Source organism: Gossypium arboreum, chromosome 11 (assembly GCF_025698485.1).
Source record: "Gossypium arboreum isolate Shixiya-1 chromosome 11, ASM2569848v2, whole genome shotgun sequence".
Lineage (NCBI taxonomy): Eukaryota > Viridiplantae > Streptophyta > Magnoliopsida > Malvales > Malvaceae > Gossypium > Gossypium arboreum.
Window position 1 is genome coordinate 118,934,805 of NC_069080.1, and position 19,137 is coordinate 118,953,941.

Genomic DNA, 19,137 nt, shown 5'->3' on the forward strand with positions numbered 1-19,137 from the left:
AACGCGAATGAGCCTATAATTGATATACACATTTTAGACCATTTATGTTTCCTTTGAGTCATTTGGCCTGACAAAATTGACTTATTATTTGAAAGAAACTCAAGACTCATGTATTTGGTTCCTAGTTAAAATATATACTCTGGTAACTTACATTTTTACTAGGAAAATTATTGTAAATCCTAAAAATAAAAATATATATAGCTTAAATCTTTCAAAACTCTCATCTTATAAATAAGCACTAATCTCATTCGTTGATGTAACTTAATCTATATCGCTAAATTTGAGATAATCACTTCATTCTCGAGTTAAAAATATATATTTGAAAGTATTTTTCTTTTTAAGGCTATACAATTTGCCAAACTAAAGTTGTAACCAGTGAGACAAGTTAGAACCAAATTGTGAATGATGCTTCGATCATCCGATTCGTTTGATAACTTTCTCTCAACCATTTTGCGCAATCAATTTAGAACCAAGCCTAGTCGCTAAGGATTCACTATTCAGCCACTAGAATTGAGCTAGCATTCTCTAGCGCATTGGTCTCCCCTATTACACGTCCCAAGTGATATCGTACAAGGGTACCCAAACCTTCCTTTAAATTGATTTGATAAAAGCCCCTCGGCGCATGTTGCCAGATTCCTTGCTTTCCTAATCTCCCAACAAATCAATCCTCCCAGACTTTGTTTTTAAATTCATAATCAGGATATGCAACAATGGAGAGTGGATCTGACAATATTGACCAAATTTGGGTAAAAGGAGAATGTATTATTGAAAAAAATGACAAGAAATGGAGTCTTCATTTGTTTTTAAATAGTTATATTGGAATGAATAAACAAACTGATGAAATTGTTCAAATAATTTTTACCATAGGGAACTATGTATCAATTCACACAGAAAATTGCTTAGCAACAAATGTTCAAATTCCAACTAGCCAACCTACCACATCAATTGACAGCCATTGAAGTGCAAGAAAGCTTTAGTTTTCGAACTGTTCTATTCAGCTTGAATAACTACATTAATGTTACAGCACAAACAGATCATCTATTCAAACAAAAATCTCTTAGAGATTAAAGCCCCCCTTCACTTTCATATCCATTGATCAATGGTACAACAGCCTTAACCTTCCAAGAGAATTGTGGAATTGATCAATGAGCCCGTATGCATCATCTGTATCTTCACTTCTGGCTTCTTGAATTGCAAATAACAAGTCCCAGAAATAATATCGGACCCTCTAAGCTTTAGACCGCCTAAACTCGAACCAAATCTCATAGTGATTAAAGAGTAAACTGTCATGTGTATGCTTCCCAAGATACTCAAGCCCTAAACTCCCAAGCCTTTTTGTGCATTCATCCCCTCCCAATCGTGAACAAAATTTTATGTTATGCGAAACAAATATGCGCCCATCGTAAGGCTTCAACCTACTCACCAACCTCTCAAGTCCAACCCACACAAGCTTATCCGGCATATGAAGAAAAACAGCACTAGCATATATCAAATCATACATAACATCGGATCCAAACTTTGCAAAATCCATATCCTCCCCACGAACAATTAAAGGTCTCTTATGTAAAAGCCCTTGTGAAGGAAGCTCATACCTAAATGCAGCCATTAAAGAAAGCTCGTCCCTTTCAAGACAATGGAAATGCTCTGGTTTAAGATACCGGATAAAATGCAATCCCACACGAAGTGTTCCACAGCCGATCTCGAGTACACGGGAATTAGCCGTTAGATGGCTAGATTCAGCAAGGAACTCAAAGACATCCCGACCTCCAGCCCATGGCTCCCCATAATTACTATGGTGCTCCTCAACAAGAAGCTCACCCGGGCATGGAAGAGCAGTGTGGTTGTTAGCCTCAGATCCTTCATAGTGTGAAATACCCTTAAAGCTGAACATTGCAGAAAATTTGATCACTAATTTGAAAAAACACACACACGAACACAGACACTAAAATCCAAATATAGTAATTGTTCGATTAATAGAATAAAATCATCAAATTTTAATTCACAAAATGCTAAACTAAATTTTGAACTGCTTTCGACTCCCAAAAGCAAACATTTGAGTAACAATACCTTTGTAAATAAAACAGGAACCAGAACTTAATTGCTGTAAAAATGTCGATTTTCTTATTTCTCTAATTGTTATTCATTTTGCAATCTAAACAAATAAAAATTAATTGAACTTTATTTTAAGTAAATTTACATTCACTACTGTTTCAGTTAATATCCTTTGTTAATCCATCCATGTTATCTATTTCAGCTTATTTTGAGAGAAAAAAACATAACAGATACAGCAACTGAAAATCGGAAGCTTGAAAAGAAAATGAATCAGTTCGAGATTTACTTGTTGAGATCTTCCAATTGCTGAGCCCGAGTGCGAGGATTGATCCCTTTACGAAGCACATTATCTTGCATATGTAACCCATTAGCTCGGATCTGATCTTTCACCCACTCTATATCATCTCTGCTCACTGAAATTCTCCGATCTACAACTTCCTCCACCACTTTACCACCGGTTACGACGGCGGCGGTGGTGGTAAAGGTGGAATCGGGTGTCGAGGGAGGGCAAGTGCAAGGAGAAGAAGAGAGGGAAGATAAGAGGAAAAATAAGAAGATAGCGGCGGCAGAGACAGAGAGAACTAGAACTGGAATTGTTATCACTACTCCTTTTTGCGACGATGACGCCATTTGCGATTTCTCCTCCACTGACAGTTTCTGGAGATTGGAGATTTTTTTCCCCTTATTTTATTTGTTTAAAGTGGAAGACGGTTGTTGTCGAGGTCGAAGACAGTGTCGTTTTGATGGTGAAGTTAAATCGACGTCGTTTTCCCAACTCCTTTACTTTCCTTTTATTCTTCTGACAATAATCCTATGGCTTAATTCATGATTTGGCCTAAAGTAAATTCATTTTTTTTTATCTAAAGTTTTTTTTCTCAATTTGATACCTAAAATATCAATCACTTCTCAATTAGGTACTTAAAATATGTGTCCCTTATAAATTCGAGTCCATTTTTACAAATATTAAAAAATCTGATAGTTAATCACAAATAACCATGTGATGGCTTTATGTAAAAAAAATTATTTTATTAAATGTATACACACATTAAAATATAAAAAATAAAAAATATATATAAAAATTCAGAAAATTATATATAAAAATAAAATTTACAAAAAATACGATAATTCAAAAATTAGTTGAAATTAATAATATTATTACAAAAAATATAAAAATTATAAAAATATTTTTAAAAAAGTTTAAAGATTTTTTTATAAAATTCTAAAAAGTATTTAAATTTCTAAGGGTTTTTTTTCAATTACTTGAAAATTAATTTTTTAATTTTTATAACAATTTTAATTTTTATATATTATTTTGACTTTTAAAATTTATAATTATATATTTTAGAATTTAATAAAAATTTAAATATTTTTTAATTTTTGTATATATTATATATGTTTTTTACATTTTAATCAATATAATATATAATTTTAAAATTTAAAAAAAAAGACATGTAGCATATTCTAATAGCACCAAGTGGTCGATCAATGCCCGATCAACAGTTGGTCAACATTGGTCAATGGTGGTCAACATTGATCAACGAACAGTCAAAGCCAATAATTTTTTAATATTCAAATATTTAATATTTTAATTTTATATTTTAATTTAAATTTAATAATTTTATTTAAATAAATCTAATTGCTATGTGACATTTTTTTTATTGGTAAAAAAAGCCATGTGGAACTTTTCCATTGGCCAAAGTGGCATAATAGATTTTTTTTAAATAACCATTACAAAATGGACCAAGAATAGAGAAAATTAATACTTCAAGTACCAAATTAAGACACACAAAAATTTAAATATCAAAGTATAAAAAAAAGTATACTACAAGTGCCAAATAGTGAATTAAGCCTAATCCTATTTTCGGTGAAGTATTTGTTATTAGAAAATATTGTTGTCGGGGTTGTGCAAAGATTCAATGTTCCTAGTTCCTTATACAAGGATGCGGGAGACTCCACAATTTAACCCATTCAAATTACAATATTCTCCTCGTCCTATTCACTTTTTTTACAAATATTTACTAGTTGCGGTCTAATTTTGGTTTTAGTTCCTCTATTATGTTAAAATTTCAAATTCAATGCTTCTACTTAATTTAACATGATTTGGTCTTTTATTTTTATAATGCTATTAATAAGTCAAAACTGATAATGTGATTAGTTATTGTTGTTAAAATGATAATTTTTTTACTGGAGTTATTAGTTTGGACTTATTAAATAAATTATAAACTTTTAATTCTTAAACAATTAGGTTAAAGAATGAGTGCTCCAGTCGATGATATTGAAGAATCTCGATCACTTGAAGATCGGAATACTAAAAAAGTAAGGTTTAAAGAGGAATCCAGAGAGTTGGTTTCGGACATTGCAATAGATCTTGATCAGACTCAGGCTCCGTCTTTGATCCCGTCCTGGAAGGAAAAACTTTTGGGTGTTGGTTCATCCAATCCTGGTAAGATAAGTGGTGGTTCTACTGGTGAAAGTGAAGGGAATTTTGAACTTTTGGAAGATGATGTGAGAAGATATTTTGTTAATGACATCTCATCCATAGACTTTTCAAATCGTATTAAACAAATCCTTATTAAAGATAAGGAAAAGACGGTTGTCCTGAAACTTTTGGGGTACAGCATTGGTTAAGCTGTGCTTTTCAATTGGGTTAGTAGTCTTTGGAAACTAGAAAAGCCTTTTCAATTAATGGATATAGACAATGGCTATTTTTTGGCTAGGATTCAATGTAGTGAAGACCACGTTAGGGTTTTAACTAAGGGACCTTGGATTATCTATGGTTAGTATCTGACCGTGCAACCCTGGACTACAGATTTCTATCTTAGTCAACCGTACCCAAGTTTGGTGATGGTTTGGATTAAGCTATTGGGCCTCCCGAGTTTCATGTACAAGAAACGAATTCTCGAAGCTATTGGAAGTCTAATTGGTTCGGTGGTTAAACTAGATCTGTAAATAGATAGTGGAAACATGGCCCGCTTTGCCTGTATGGTTGTTTTCCTTAACCATGATAAGCCATTGGTTTTGCAGATCATGGTGGATGGAGCTGTGCAACATGTGGAATATGAAGCACTCTCGACCTTTTTTTTCTTTTATGGCCGGTATGGCCATGTGAAGGAAATGTGTACCTTTGGGGTTGTTGATCGGAACCAAGAGAGTGAAAGGATGGTGGAAGCCAGTAACTCTGGTGAAAAAGGTGTCGGAAGTGTAGGCGCAAGGGAAATGGCATTTGCGCCATGGATGATGGCGGAGAGAAAATCTCGCCATGGTCAGAGAGATGCAAAGGCAAAGGATCAATTGAAAACAACGAAAGAATCTTGGGGTTCAAGGTTCTCAGAGTTAATCGTGGAGAAAGAAAGGGAATTGAAGAAGAGTGAAACTGGTGGGGGTTATTGGTTGCTACGGTTGTGGAAGATGGAAATGGGGATTTGATGGATAGGAGGGCTAGGGTTAAAGATAATATGGATGAGACTTTGGGGGTGATGGTCTCTAAACTAACTAAAAACTTGACTGAGGCAAGCGCACCTATCGAACAGTAGCATAGTTATGGTGAGACCAGAAATCTCGTATCCACAAGGACTAAAAGTACTAGTAATTACTATCTTTTTTATTATCTAGCCTAAGAATTTAAGGGATGTTTTTAAACTAAGACTAATTATCTAATTAACTGAAAATATGACAGAGATGAAAGTTAAAAAATACTTTTGGAAAACCGATGGAGAAGACAATACCCAAGGAAGAATCTACCTTGACTTCACTTATTGCTTCTGAATTAGACGATTTATTCACTTGACTTAATCCGTAGAAATCCCTGATTTATGTTATTATCTCTCTCGAGACTAAAAAAAACTGACTCTAGGTTGATTAACTGAAATATCTTTCTAATTAAAACCCCTTATTGTCGCATTAACTAGATCTATGGATTCCCTTATTAGATTTGACTCTAATCCGATAGATTTATGTCATCCTATCTCTAGGATTGCATACAACTCCGCTTAATCATGGGGGGTCTACTCTTAAACAATGACTTTTGCTTCTCTGGATAAGCACATCAAAACCTGAATTAATATCCTGAAATATTAAAACAAGGATTAAAACTCACAATTAAGAATAAGAACAAGTATTTATCACATAATTCAAATAGTAATAAAATCTATCTTAGGCTTCATCTCCCCTAGGTATTTAAGGAGTTTAGTTCATAATGATAGGGGAAAACATCTCAAAAGTGGGAAAACAACAAAACATAAAATTAAAAAAAACCAAAGAACTTCTAAGAAAATTGAATGGTGATATTCAGACCTGAAGTAGATCCTGCTTCCGAGCTAATTCTGATGGCTATCTTCGAGTATTTTCTACTTTCTACTCTCCGTCCCCCCTTTTGATCTTCTTCTAGGGTGTTTATATAGACTTTGGAATGCTTCCAAACCCTCCAAATTAGCCTTTTTCAAGTAGAATTAGACTTAGGCTTGACAAGGACACGACCATGTGCCACACCCGTGTGAAGGTGGTTAAGCCGTGTGTAATTCTAAGTTGGTTTTTAGTCGACAAGACCATGCCATACGGGCGTGTGGTTTACCAGTGTGAAAGTGCCTAGGCCATGTGAAATACTGAGATAAGCCCATTTTGTCTATTTTTGGCCAATTTCTTGCTCTTTTCACCTTCTTATGCTCACCTGAGTATAAAACATGAAATTAAAGGATTAGGAGCATCAAATTCATTAAATCTTATGATAAACCTTCCAAACATATGCCAAATATAGGGTAAAAATATGTATTTATTATGGTTTATCAAATATCCCCACACTTAAACATTTGCTTGTTTTTAAGCAAAATCCTCAACTTACGATTAAAATTAATTCTATAATTCTCATCAATAATGTTTCGAAATAATCCACAAATAATCATACATTGAGAATTCAACTAAAAGAACATCAAAGTTTCAAACAATCCAAGTTGAGCACTTTAATCATAAAATCATAGGTATCTCCCCTTTATCTAAATAATTATCTTTAATTCCAAATCGATAAGAGTTGACATCCTCACTAAAGATTCACTCAATTCACTAAAAGTGTTTAAGATTCAATAATTAAGCACTCAATAGTCAAACATGAGAAGTTATTACCATAGGCTTGCATGAAAATCAAATCTCCACCATTATAAATGAGATGATACACAAATAAAAAGGTCTTTAACAAGGTTGTAATGGGGCTTAGGTTAAAGGTATGGATAAAGGATTAGGAGCATCAAATTCATTAAATCTTATGATAAACCTTCCAAACATATGCCAAGCATGGGGTAAAAAATGTGTATATTATGGTTTATCAGGGGGTTGGCTCAAGTGTAGGTCGTTTCTCTGCCTTGGGCCATGAAACTCAAATGGGGCCTACTAAACTTTTTGAAGCAAACCATGCTAGAGATGCGGTCTTGGGCCAAGGGGTTTCAGGAAAAAAATGGGGTGTAACACCCCTTACTTGTATTCAACACCGAAAAATAGGGTATGAGGCATTACCGAACTTATCACACGAACAAGCATACAATTTCGGGTTATAAATTTGTGCCCAAATTAAAACCATTCATATTCAATCACAATGTCCCTATTACGAGCCTATGAGGCCCATAACATGTATTGGAGGTGGTTTGGAACTAAATCGAGTTTACAAATTTTTACAAAACTTAGAAAATTTTTGTCCTAAACAGGGGTCACACACTTGTGTGGATATGGGACATGCCCATGTGGGCAGGCCGTGTGATCACAAATGCCTATGTCTAGACCCCATGTAACTCTTTTACTTGTAACTCATGAACAAATTGAGATCATAAGACCAAGTCACATGCCCGTGTGCTAGGTCGTGTGGAAAATAAATTTTCATAAAATAGGTGTAGACTTCATACGGCCAAGGCACACGTATATGTTCGAGGCCGTGCCGTCCATATGGCTGAGACACACGCCCATATCTCTGCTCATGTATTCAATTCTGAACATTCTGTTTCTCAAAACTAAGGTGCAGGGGACACATGGCCTAAACACATATCCGTAGGGTAAGCCGTGTGGACAAAAATAAGGCTATTTACCAAGCCATTTTGCTACCCCTTTAATGCACACACCTACACAACATAACATAGCACCAATCCAAGCATATACAAACACCCAAACATCCACAACTAAGACATCAACACATCATTCATGAAAGGCATCATTATATGAATATACTTATAACTAATATTGGCTTATTTCCAATAGCCTTATACAAAATGAACTTCTAAACAATATAAACTAACACATTTGGCCAAATCAATTATGACACATAACAAAATGACCAAGTCCCCTATACATGCCATAACTCAAAATGTTGATTTCATTAATACCAAAATAATTGTTGATAGTGTGAATGGATCTCCGATGGTCTCCAAACCCGAGCTAGCTTGGTGACACTATAAGACAAGGGAAATAAATGGGAGTAAGCTATATAGCTTAGTAAGTTCATATGCAAATAATAAGCATCTTAACCACAACTTTATCATGCAATTTAAATAATGTGGGATAACATAAATGTTATTAAAATCTCATAGTCATAACTTGCTCAATCACAACCTTACCAAGAGTTCATCACCTATCAAGTTTATTACTTATGAGTTTTATGTTCATACCTGTACCAACTCGTAACATAACCACATCCTTTCACATCTTTAACATTCCCGTTGAACATTTGGAATGTTATCGGATACTCGAAAAATCTTGCACCTAAGTGCCACATATGTAACCAAAGCTACCTCATATCTCATAACACATATAGGCTCGCCCTCAAGCTATTCACGGGTCTGCTCACACAAGTTGTTAGTGAGGACGTTGCTACACAGTGTTGCTCACACAAGCTATCAGGTATCCGTAACATATGCCGAAATACCCAGCCACTAGTAGGACGTACAAGACCAGCACCCAGATCACATAAACACATATATACATGGGTTCCTAGTGACATGTCAGTCGTATCCTATTTTATTCTTAAATTTCAACCGGGATTTCTCGCTTGTTGAAACTTTGTCGAATGCGTCCAAAGAGTCAATCACACAAGTCATGCAATATTAAAGCATTTAAAACATAAATATAACATTGTATTATTTACATACGAACTTACCTCGGTACAAAAATAGTAGAATTGGACCAAATCGTCAAACACTTTGTTTTCCTCCGATCTAGGTCCGAACCTCATTTTTCTTGATCTATAACAACAAATTTAACTTATTTAATACTCATATTATTCAATTTAGCCCAAAAATCATATTATGTAAAAATTACATTTTTGCCCCTAATGTTTCATATTTTTACAATTTAGTCCCTAGGCTTGTAAAATGAAATGTATTCAACTTCTTCAACACCCAAGCCTAGCCGAACCATTTTCATACTACACCTAAGCCTAGCATAACCATTTTCATACTCATAACAGCCCACATTTTCCACTTAATCACACTTTTACTACTCATTTTATAACTTTTATAAATAAGTCCTTTTTAACATTTTTACCGAAAATCACTTTGCAAAAGTTCATACATTTTGTACCATTAGACATCAAAATATATGCATTGTTTAACATGAGTAAAATTTTATACTTTTATTTTCTTTCAAATTAGTCCTTGAAATAGCTAAATTAACTTACAAGGATCTCAAAAACATAAAAATCATTAAAAACGGGACAAGAACAGACATACAATCAAGCTTGAAAGCTTGGCAACCCTAGCTATGCCTTATCTTGTGATTTTCAGCCATGAGAGGATGAAATTGAGAAGATGACATCTTTTATGTGTTTAATTTTGTCTTTATTACCCAAATGACCAAAATGTCCTTAATGCCAAACTTTAAAATTTTACCTACCATGTCCATTTTTGTCCAACTAAAGTAAAATGTTCTAATTACCATTTAAGGACCTCCAATTTAAAATTTCATAGCAATTAGACACCTCTAGATTCTAGAACATACATTTTACACTTACTACAATTTAGTCCTCTTAGTCAAATTGGATAACTTATCGATAAAATTTCTTAACGAAATTTTCACACAATCATTCAATCATACTGTAGATCTTAAAACAATATCACAATAAATATTTTCACTTAGGATTCGTGGTCCCGAAACCACTATTTCGATTTGACCCTAAAATGGGCTGTTACAACTCTCCCCCCTTTAGGGATTTTCTTCCCCGAAAATCTTACCGGAAAAGAGGTTTGGGTACTGCTTTCTCATAGCTTCCTCAGGTTCTCACTTAGCATTTTCAACCCCATGTCTTTGCCGCAAAACTTTCACTAGGGCTATACTTTTATTTCTCAACTGTTTAACTTCCCGAGCTAAAATCTTGATCGGTTCTTCACCATAAGTCATATCAGGTCGAATCTCAACTTCTATCGGTGAAATTATATGTGAAGGATCTGATTAATAATGGCGCAACATAGACACATGAAACACATTGTGGATCCTTTCTAACTCTTATGGTAAAGCTAATTGATTTGCCACCGCTCTATTCTCTCAATAACCTCATACGGCCCAATGAAACGTGGACTTAATTTTCCTTTACGGCCAAATCTCAGAATCTTATTCCATGGAGATAATTTCAGAAATACCTTATCACCGACTTGAAATTCAATTTTTTTCCATTTCAAATCAGCATACGATTTCTGTCTATCCGAAACGGCTTTCAAACAATCACGAATTACTTTCACTTTCTCTTTGATTCCTTTAACCAAATCAACCCCATGAATCTGTTTTCACTGAGCTCAGTCCAGTACAACGGAGTTTGAAATTTGCGACTGTACAATGCCTCATACGGTGCCATCTTTATACTCGACTGAAAATTATTGTTATAAGCAAATTCGACTAAAGGTAGATATTTCTCCCAACTACCTTCGAACTCTAAAACACAACAGCGAAGCATATCTTTGATAATCTGAATTGTTCTCTCAGATTGACCGTCAGTTTACGGATGAAATGCTGTACTAAAGTTTAACTTTTTACCCAAAGCTTCTTGCAACTTCTTCCAAAATTGTGAATTAAATCTTGAATCTCTATCCAAAATAATGGAAATAGGCACTCCGTGCAATCTAAAAATTTCAGCAATATACAACTCAGCTAGCTTTTCAAGTTAATAGTCGGTACGTACTGGAATAAAATGAGCTAATTTTGTCAATCTATCAACAACAACGCAGATAGCATCTTTCTTTTCCGGAGTCAAAGGCAAACCTGTTACGAATTCCATCGTAATCCTATCCCATTTCCGGTCGAGTACCATTACCGGCTAATGTAAACCCGAAGACACTTAGTGTTCGACTTTTACTTGTTGACAAATCAAACATCTCGAGACAAACTCCGAAATATCTCGTTTCATACCTGACCACCAATACAATTTCTTCAAATCATTATACACTTTCGTACTACCCAAATGAACTGATAAACAACCACTGTGTGCTTCGTGTAAAATTTTCTGAATAAGTTAATCATTTTTCGGTACACATACTCTATCTTGAAACATCAAACAATCACCTGAACCGATCTGAAAGTCTGAATCACTACCTATTTTACACTGAGCTCTTTTGGCTTGCAATTCACTATCATTTTTCTGAGCTTCATAAATTTGCCGAAGAAATGACGTCTAGCTCTCATCTCGGCTAAAATTGAACCATCATTAGACAAAGTTAGTTTCATATTCATAGCTCTCAAAGCAAAAAGGACTTTCTGCTCAAGGCATCTGCGACTACATTCGCCTTTCCTAAATGATAGTTAATCACTAATTCATGAATTAGTGATTAACTATCATTCAGTAACTTCACCTTTCCTGAATCCTTTGTCACACCTTTACTGCTAGTTTCACTCCCGGTATTTCTCGGTGGCCTACCTCTATTGGTAGTATTACTCGGCCTTGTACTCTGAAAATTTTCTTTCTCAGCCATTCTAGGACAATCTCGGATAAAATGCTCTTAAGAACCATACATGAAACAAGCTCAGTCATTCACCCTACACTCGCCGAGATGTCGTCTACCACAATGCTGACATTCAGGTCTGTTAGACCTAACATTACCCACACTTGCCATTGAAGTAGCTTGAGCTTTAGGACCCGAATATTGTTTTCCGTGGTCTCTGTGTGAATACCCAGCTAAAACATTCGAATGAGAATACATTTCTCTGGTTTTCCTTGACTGAGATTGAAATGACTTACTCATCGGCCTTTTTCTTACATCTCTAACTTCACTCTCGGCCTTTCTTTTCTCTTTGCTTAGTTCTTCGGCTTTGCAAGCCCGTTCAACCAATACAACAAATTCTTTTAGTTCCAAGGTTCCAACTAATAGCCTGATGTCCTCATTCAGCCTCTCTTCGAACCTTTTACACATAATAGCCTTAAAGGAAACACATATTCAGGCATACTTACTGAGCTTGACAAATTCTCGCTCATACTTTGTCACAGACATTCGGCCCTGCTTCAGCTCAAGAAATTCTTTACGTTTCTGATCAATGAACCGCTGACTAATATATTTCTTTCTGAATTCCTCTTGAAAGAATTCCCATGCAACCCTCTCTCTCGGTACCATAGATACTAGTGTCTTTCACCAGTGATATGTTGTGTCCCTCAATAATGATATAGCACATTTCAAGCATTTGTCGGGTGTACATGATAACTCATCAAATAACCTGATAGTATTCTAAAGCTAGAACTCGACTATCTCAGGGTTATTATCTACATTTGCTCTAAATTCTTCAGCCCCTTGCTTTCGAATCTTATCAACTGGAGGCTTATTCAGTCTTACCAATACCACACTTTGAGGAGCTACGAGAATCGGTTGGGGATAATGAGGGGTGGAGGATGTTGAGCAGTCGAATTTGTTCGAACAAACTCTGAATACCACTCGTTCATCATGTGGAAGAATGCTTCCCTAACCCCTCCTCCCTGAATAACCGTGGGAGGTCTATTTTTAGATGGCGCTGCCCCTTGAGCAGGAGCCGGCGCATTACTTTCTACCTCATCACCTATTGTAATATCCCGAATTAGGGCCTAATCGGAATAGTGGTTTCGTGACAACAAATCCGAGATAGAAATAATTATTTTATAATTATTTTGATGTTTATGATATGATTACATGATTGTGTGAAAATTTCGTGATGAAATCCTATGCCTAAAGTGCTTAAATTGAAATTAGGGACTAAATCGAATAATTTGCAAAACTTGCATTCTAGGAGTTTTTAGTATGAAATTGTTTTGGAATATTAATGAGGAGGTATTAAATAGAAATTTGACCAATTTCTAAGTCTATGGACAAAAATTGGACATGGATGGAATTTTTGGAAAGTTTAGTAGTAAGGGCATTTTGGTCATTTAGTTATTAAAATGAATTAAAAACAAAATTAAAAGCCAATTTTTGTCCATCTTCTTCATTAGGCCAAAATTTCAAGGGTTCTCCATAGTTAGGGTTTGTTTCAAGCTTCCAAGCTCCATATTAAGTGATTCCAAGCCCCGTTTTTAATGTTCTTTACGTTTTTGGAATCTCGGTAGCTCGATTAAGCTTATGCTAGCAATAATTCAACCTAGGGTTCATATTTGGAAAAATACCCATAGGTGAAATTTGTGTATTTTGGTGTTTTATGATAGAATATGAGGTTTTAAATTATGTTAGATAACTTGTACTACTCGGTTTTAAGTGAAAACGAGTAAAAGGGCTTAATCGGTAAAAATACCTAATAGTCATAAGTACATGTTAGAGTGTGAATTTGATGTTGCCATAGAATGGAAAAATGATCAGCATGTCATCAAACATAAGAATAAGGGATGAAGTTTAATTCCCGAGCCTAGGGGCAAAAATGTAATTATGCAAAAGTTTAGGGGCAAAAATGTAATATTTCCAAAGTTCGTATTAAATGCTGTTTTGATGAATGTATGTATTAAATAAGATTAATTTGGCATTATAGATCAAGAGAAACAAAATTCAAGTCGCGATCGAGGGAAAAATAAAGTTTACGAAGAATAGGCTCGATTGCTAATAATTTTGTACCGAGGTAAGTTCATGTGTAAATGTAGTAACATAATTGTCATTTTGAGCAATTTAATGTTGTTTATATGATATGATGCTTATTATTATCATGAATTGTTATGTTTTGTGGTTATTGTTGAATAATATGTAATTATGTGAATTACTTGATAAGTATGAACTATCACCGAAGTGTCAATTTCGATATTCTGTGGAAGACGGCAAAGATGTGTAATCGAGGAAAAAGCCCGTTTTAACCTTGGGAATAGATTAGAATACAAGTGACATGTCACTAGGATATTTGAGTTCTGAACTCGTTGAGTTGAGTCCGAGTTCGTGAGATGTAACTAGGCATCTGAGCTCGTTGAGTTGAGTCCGAGTTCACTTATGGATGCGAACGCCCGAGCTCGTTGAGTTGAGTTCGAGTTCACTTATGGGCGGGTTACATGGTAGCTTGGCTACATAAGTTCCGCAGGCTATTGAGTTTGTCTAGCTACGGGTATGGCTCTTATGTTCATAAGACCCGCGTATTCGAATTATATTCCGATGTGTTCAACGGGTGAATCTTAAGTGAATAAGGAGAAGGCCTAAAACGAAGGTGACATGTTGGTAAGTGTGGTAAATGAGAAAATTTGACAGGTATATGCTTAAACCCTCGGGTTGAAAACTTGGTATGATGAAATCGTAGAAAGCTATTAAATGTAAATGAAACATGAATGTCTTGGTGTTGTTTATGCAAATGATGTTTTATGTGAGATTGTGTGATTATGTTACTTGCTATTGCATGTGAACTTACTAAGCATTTGTGCTTACTCCCTCCTTTTCTTTCATTGTAGTTTTGACAAGCTGGCTTGAGAATCGGGATAGGTCGAAGACTCGTTCACACTATCTGAAGGCTTAAATTGGTAAAATGGCTTGTGTATTTTGAATGTGGCATGTATGGCAAAACACTCACTTTGTGTAATTGATCTTATGATATGGATATGGTTTGGTAAGAAAAGGGTTTGTAAATGATTAGCCATTGGAATGGCCAATCTAAGTCATATTTGATGTTATGTATGTTTAAAATGCTATTTAGTGCATGAAAATCCTTAGTAAAGTGAAATTTGCCATAAAACAGAATCTGTCAGCAGTAGTGATGTAAATTTGAAAAATCACTAAAAATAGTAGAAATGGAATTAAATGATGAGTAAGTTATGAAATTTAAGCTTAATGAGTCTATTTTCATATGGATTGAACAAAACAGGTATATAAATTATATTTTATGAGATATTTGAATTTTTGTGAAACAGGGTCAGAGTGATTTCTAGATCCCCTGTTCTGAATTTAAAAATTCATCATAAATTTTAAAAATATAATTAGAAGTCATAATTTATATGTACAGATTCTTTATTGAGTCTAGTTTTAATAGAAACAAACTTCATAGTCATTGAAATTCTGTACAGAGAGATATCTGATTCGTAATATACAGAGGTCAGAGTAGTCAAACCCTAAAACAGGGGAGATTTTAACTAATAAACTGTACTAATTGGCTTGACCAAAAATTCTAGGAAAAAATTTGTAAATATATATATATGAGTCTAGTTTCAGGGAAAATTTACAGAATTGAATTTTGAGTTTCAAAACTCGAGATATGAATTTTTAAGTGACTGTGATGCAGATTGCTAGCTTGACTAGAAATTTTAAAAATAAATTGTTTGAGCTGTTTAAGTAATGAATTAAGTCTGTTAACATCTCGTGCTCGACTCCGGTGACGGTCTCAGGTACGGGGAGTTACATTTGGTGGTATCAGAGCAGGTTTAGTCGGTTTTCGGACTAATGTGTTGTATGTACGGGTTTTGCTATACATGCCATATATATATTGTGATAGTGTGACGACTTCTGACCTTTTAAATGATTTTTTTATAGCAAATGGATCCCGATCCAGTTGCGACTGATGATGTAGAGAGTAATGCACCAGATCCGGCTGAAGGGGCGGTGCCAACTGAAAATCCACCTCCTACTGTTGGTCAAGGAGGAGGAGAAGGGGCTCGGGAAGCCTTTCTCTAGATGATGAGTGCCTGGTATACTGAGTTCACTCATACGAACCCGAATGCACAACCTCTTCCACCTCCCCTGATTCCTCAACCTGTACCCCTGATGCCTCAAGGTGTAGATCTGATGAAATTTCACAGAACTCCAGTTGACAGAATCCATAAACAAGGGGCCGAAGAATTCAGAGCAAATATTGATGATGATGGCGAGAAAGCAGAGTTTTGGCTCGAGAATTCTTTTCGAGTATTTGATGAATTGTCTTATACACCTGAGGAATGCTTGAAATGTGCTATATCATTGTTGAGGGATTCAGCTTATCATTGGTGGAAGACATTGACTTCAGTAGTAGCGAAAGAGAAAGTAACTTGGTAGTTCTTTTAAGAAGAATTTTGGAAGAAATATATCAGTGAAAGATTTATTGATCAGAAGCGTAAAGAGTTTCTTGAATTAAAGCAGGGGAACATGACAGTTACTGAATACGAAGTTTGTCAGGTTGAGTAAGTATGCTAGAGAATATATTCTTACAAAAGCTAAAATGTGCAGACAATTTGAAGACGGACTCAATGAAGACATTAAAATATTTCTTGGGATTCTTGAATTAAAAGAAATGGTAGTACTGGTTGATCGAGCTTGCAAGGCTGAAGAACTACTTAAAGAGAAGAAAAAGGTAGAGGCTGAGTCTAGAAATTGGAAGAAAAGACCGACGAGAAGTTCATTCTCATAGCAATCCAGAAAATCTAGAAATATGAATCCTCGTTCACAGGTTTCGGCTGGACAATCATATGGAAATTCTAAGAAGCAAAATGTGGGTCATAAATCTCAGACTACTTCTGCGGCTAGTGTGGGAAATACGAGATTTGTTAAGCCTGAGTGCCAGCGGTGTGGTAGAAATCATTTTGGCCCATGTAGAGCGAATGAATGTTTTCGGTGTGGTTTTTTGGATCATTTTATTAGAGACTGCCCAGAGAGAGCTGAGAAAGAAAAATTTCAGAATGTAAAAGCTAGTGGTGCAGACTAGAGGCGAAGATATTCGAGAAAAGTGGAAATGAAGCAAGCAAAAAAATGTAGCGAGTTTCAGACTAAATCTAAAGCAAGGGCTCCAGCTAGAACTTATGCTATAAAGGCACGTGAAGATGCTTCATCACCCGATGTGATTCTTGGTATATTTTCTTTTTATGATGTTAATATTATTGCTTTGATTGATCCCAGTTCTACTCATTCATATGTATGCATGAAACTGGTGTCTAGTATGAATATACTGTTGAGAACACGAATTTATGATTAGAGTGTTGAATCAGTTAGGCAAATGTGTGATAGTTGATAAAGTATGCAAGAAATGCCCTTTAATGATTCGGGTCATTACTTTACGCCGACTTGATGTTGTTGCTGTTTGATGAATTTGATGTTATTTTGGGTATGGATTGGTTGACATTGCATGATGCTATAATAAATTGCAAAGAAAAGGTTATAGAATTAAAGTGTGAAAGTGGTGAAATTCTGGGGTTGAACCGGACAAATCGAGGCATTATCTAGTATGATTTCTTGATGTCGGCTCGTAGATATTTGAGAAAGGGTTATGAAGCTTATTTGGCGTATGTAATTAATACAAAAGAAGTTGAAAAGAAAGTTGAATCGGTCTTGGGTTGTGTGTGAATTTGCGACGTATTTCGGAAGAATTGCCGGGTTTGCCTCCAATTAGAGAAGTAGAATTTGGTATTGATTTGATACAGGAACACTCGATCTCGATTGCTCCATATAGAATGGCACCAGCAGAGTTGAAAGAATTAAAGTCACAGTTGCAAGAGTTGACTGATAAAGGCTTTGTGAGACTGAGTTTTTCACCTTGGGGTGCTCCCGCGTTATTTGTGAAAAAGAAAGATGGTTCTATGAGATTATGTGTTGACTATCGGCAGTTAAACAAGGTGACAATCAAAAACAAGTATCCGTTGCCAAGGATTGATGATTTGTTTGATGAGCTAAAAGGAGCGACATGGTTTTCAAAGATTGACTTGAGATCTGGGTATTACCAGCTGCGAGTAAAAGAGTCGGATGTGCCTAAAACTACTTTTAGAACAAGGTACGGTCATTATGAATTTTTAGTTATGCCATTCGGTTGACAAATGCTCCTGCTGTGTTTATGGATTTAATGAATCGCATATTTCGGCCATACTTGGACAAATTTGTTGTGGTGTTTATAGATGATATTTTAATTTATTCAAAAGATGAGACAGAGCATCTTTGAGCATTTGAGGATAGTTTTGCAAACTTTGAAAGATAAGCAGCTGTATGCTAAGTTTAGTGAAAGTGAATTTTGGCTCCGGGAAGTTGGATTTTTGGGTCATATTGTTTCAGGTGATGGTATACGGGTTGATCCTAGTAAGATTTCAGCCATTGTTGATTGGAAACCACCGAAAAATGTAACCGAGGTTAGAAGTTTCTTGGGGCTAGCTGGGTATTATCGGCAGTTTGTAAATGGATTTTCTATAATTGCTGCTCCTATGACTAGACTACTCCGAAAGAATGTTAAATTTGAATGGACGGAAGAATGTCAACAGAGTTTAAAGAATTGAAAAAGTTATTAACTGAAGCACCAGTGTTGGTACAACCCGAATCAGGTAAAGAATTTGTGGTGTATAGTGATGCTTCTCAAAATGGCTTAGGATGTGTACTTATGCAAGAAGAAAAAGTGGTGGCTTATGCTTCGAGGCAGTTAAAATCTCACGAAAGAAATTATCTGACTCATGATTTGGAATTGGCTACTATAGTGTTTGCTTTGAAGATTTGGCGACATTATTTGTATGGTGAAAAGTGCCGAGTATATACCGACCACAAAAGTCTTAAGTACTTGATGTCACAAAAAGACTTGAATTTGAGACAGCGAAGATGGTTAGAGTTATTGAAAGATTACGAGCTTGTTATTAATTACCATCCGGGAAAAGCAAATGTGGTTGCCGATGCTTTAAGCAGAAAATTGCTATTTGCTTTGAGAACTATGAACACTCGGTTAAAGATATCAAATGATGGTTCCATTCGAGCAGAGTTAAGAGTAAGACCG

The 19,137-nt window shown here is 35.3% G+C and overlaps 1 protein-coding gene across 1 annotated transcript; it reads right to left on the reverse strand.

Annotated features, from left to right (window-relative positions):
• Positions 1-855: 855 nt before the first annotated feature.
• LOC108470547 (uncharacterized) lies at positions 856-2,845 on the reverse strand. The gene is made up of 2 exons (XM_017771898.2): positions 2,339-2,845; positions 856-1,883 (listed from the first exon to the last, which is right to left on the reverse strand). The coding sequence occupies exons 1-2, from the start codon at positions 2,680-2,682 to the stop codon at positions 1,229-1,231; spliced, it is 999 nt and encodes a 332-aa protein (XP_017627387.1). The 5' UTR covers positions 2,683-2,845; the 3' UTR covers positions 856-1,228.
• Positions 2,846-19,137: the final 16,292 nt, after the last annotated feature.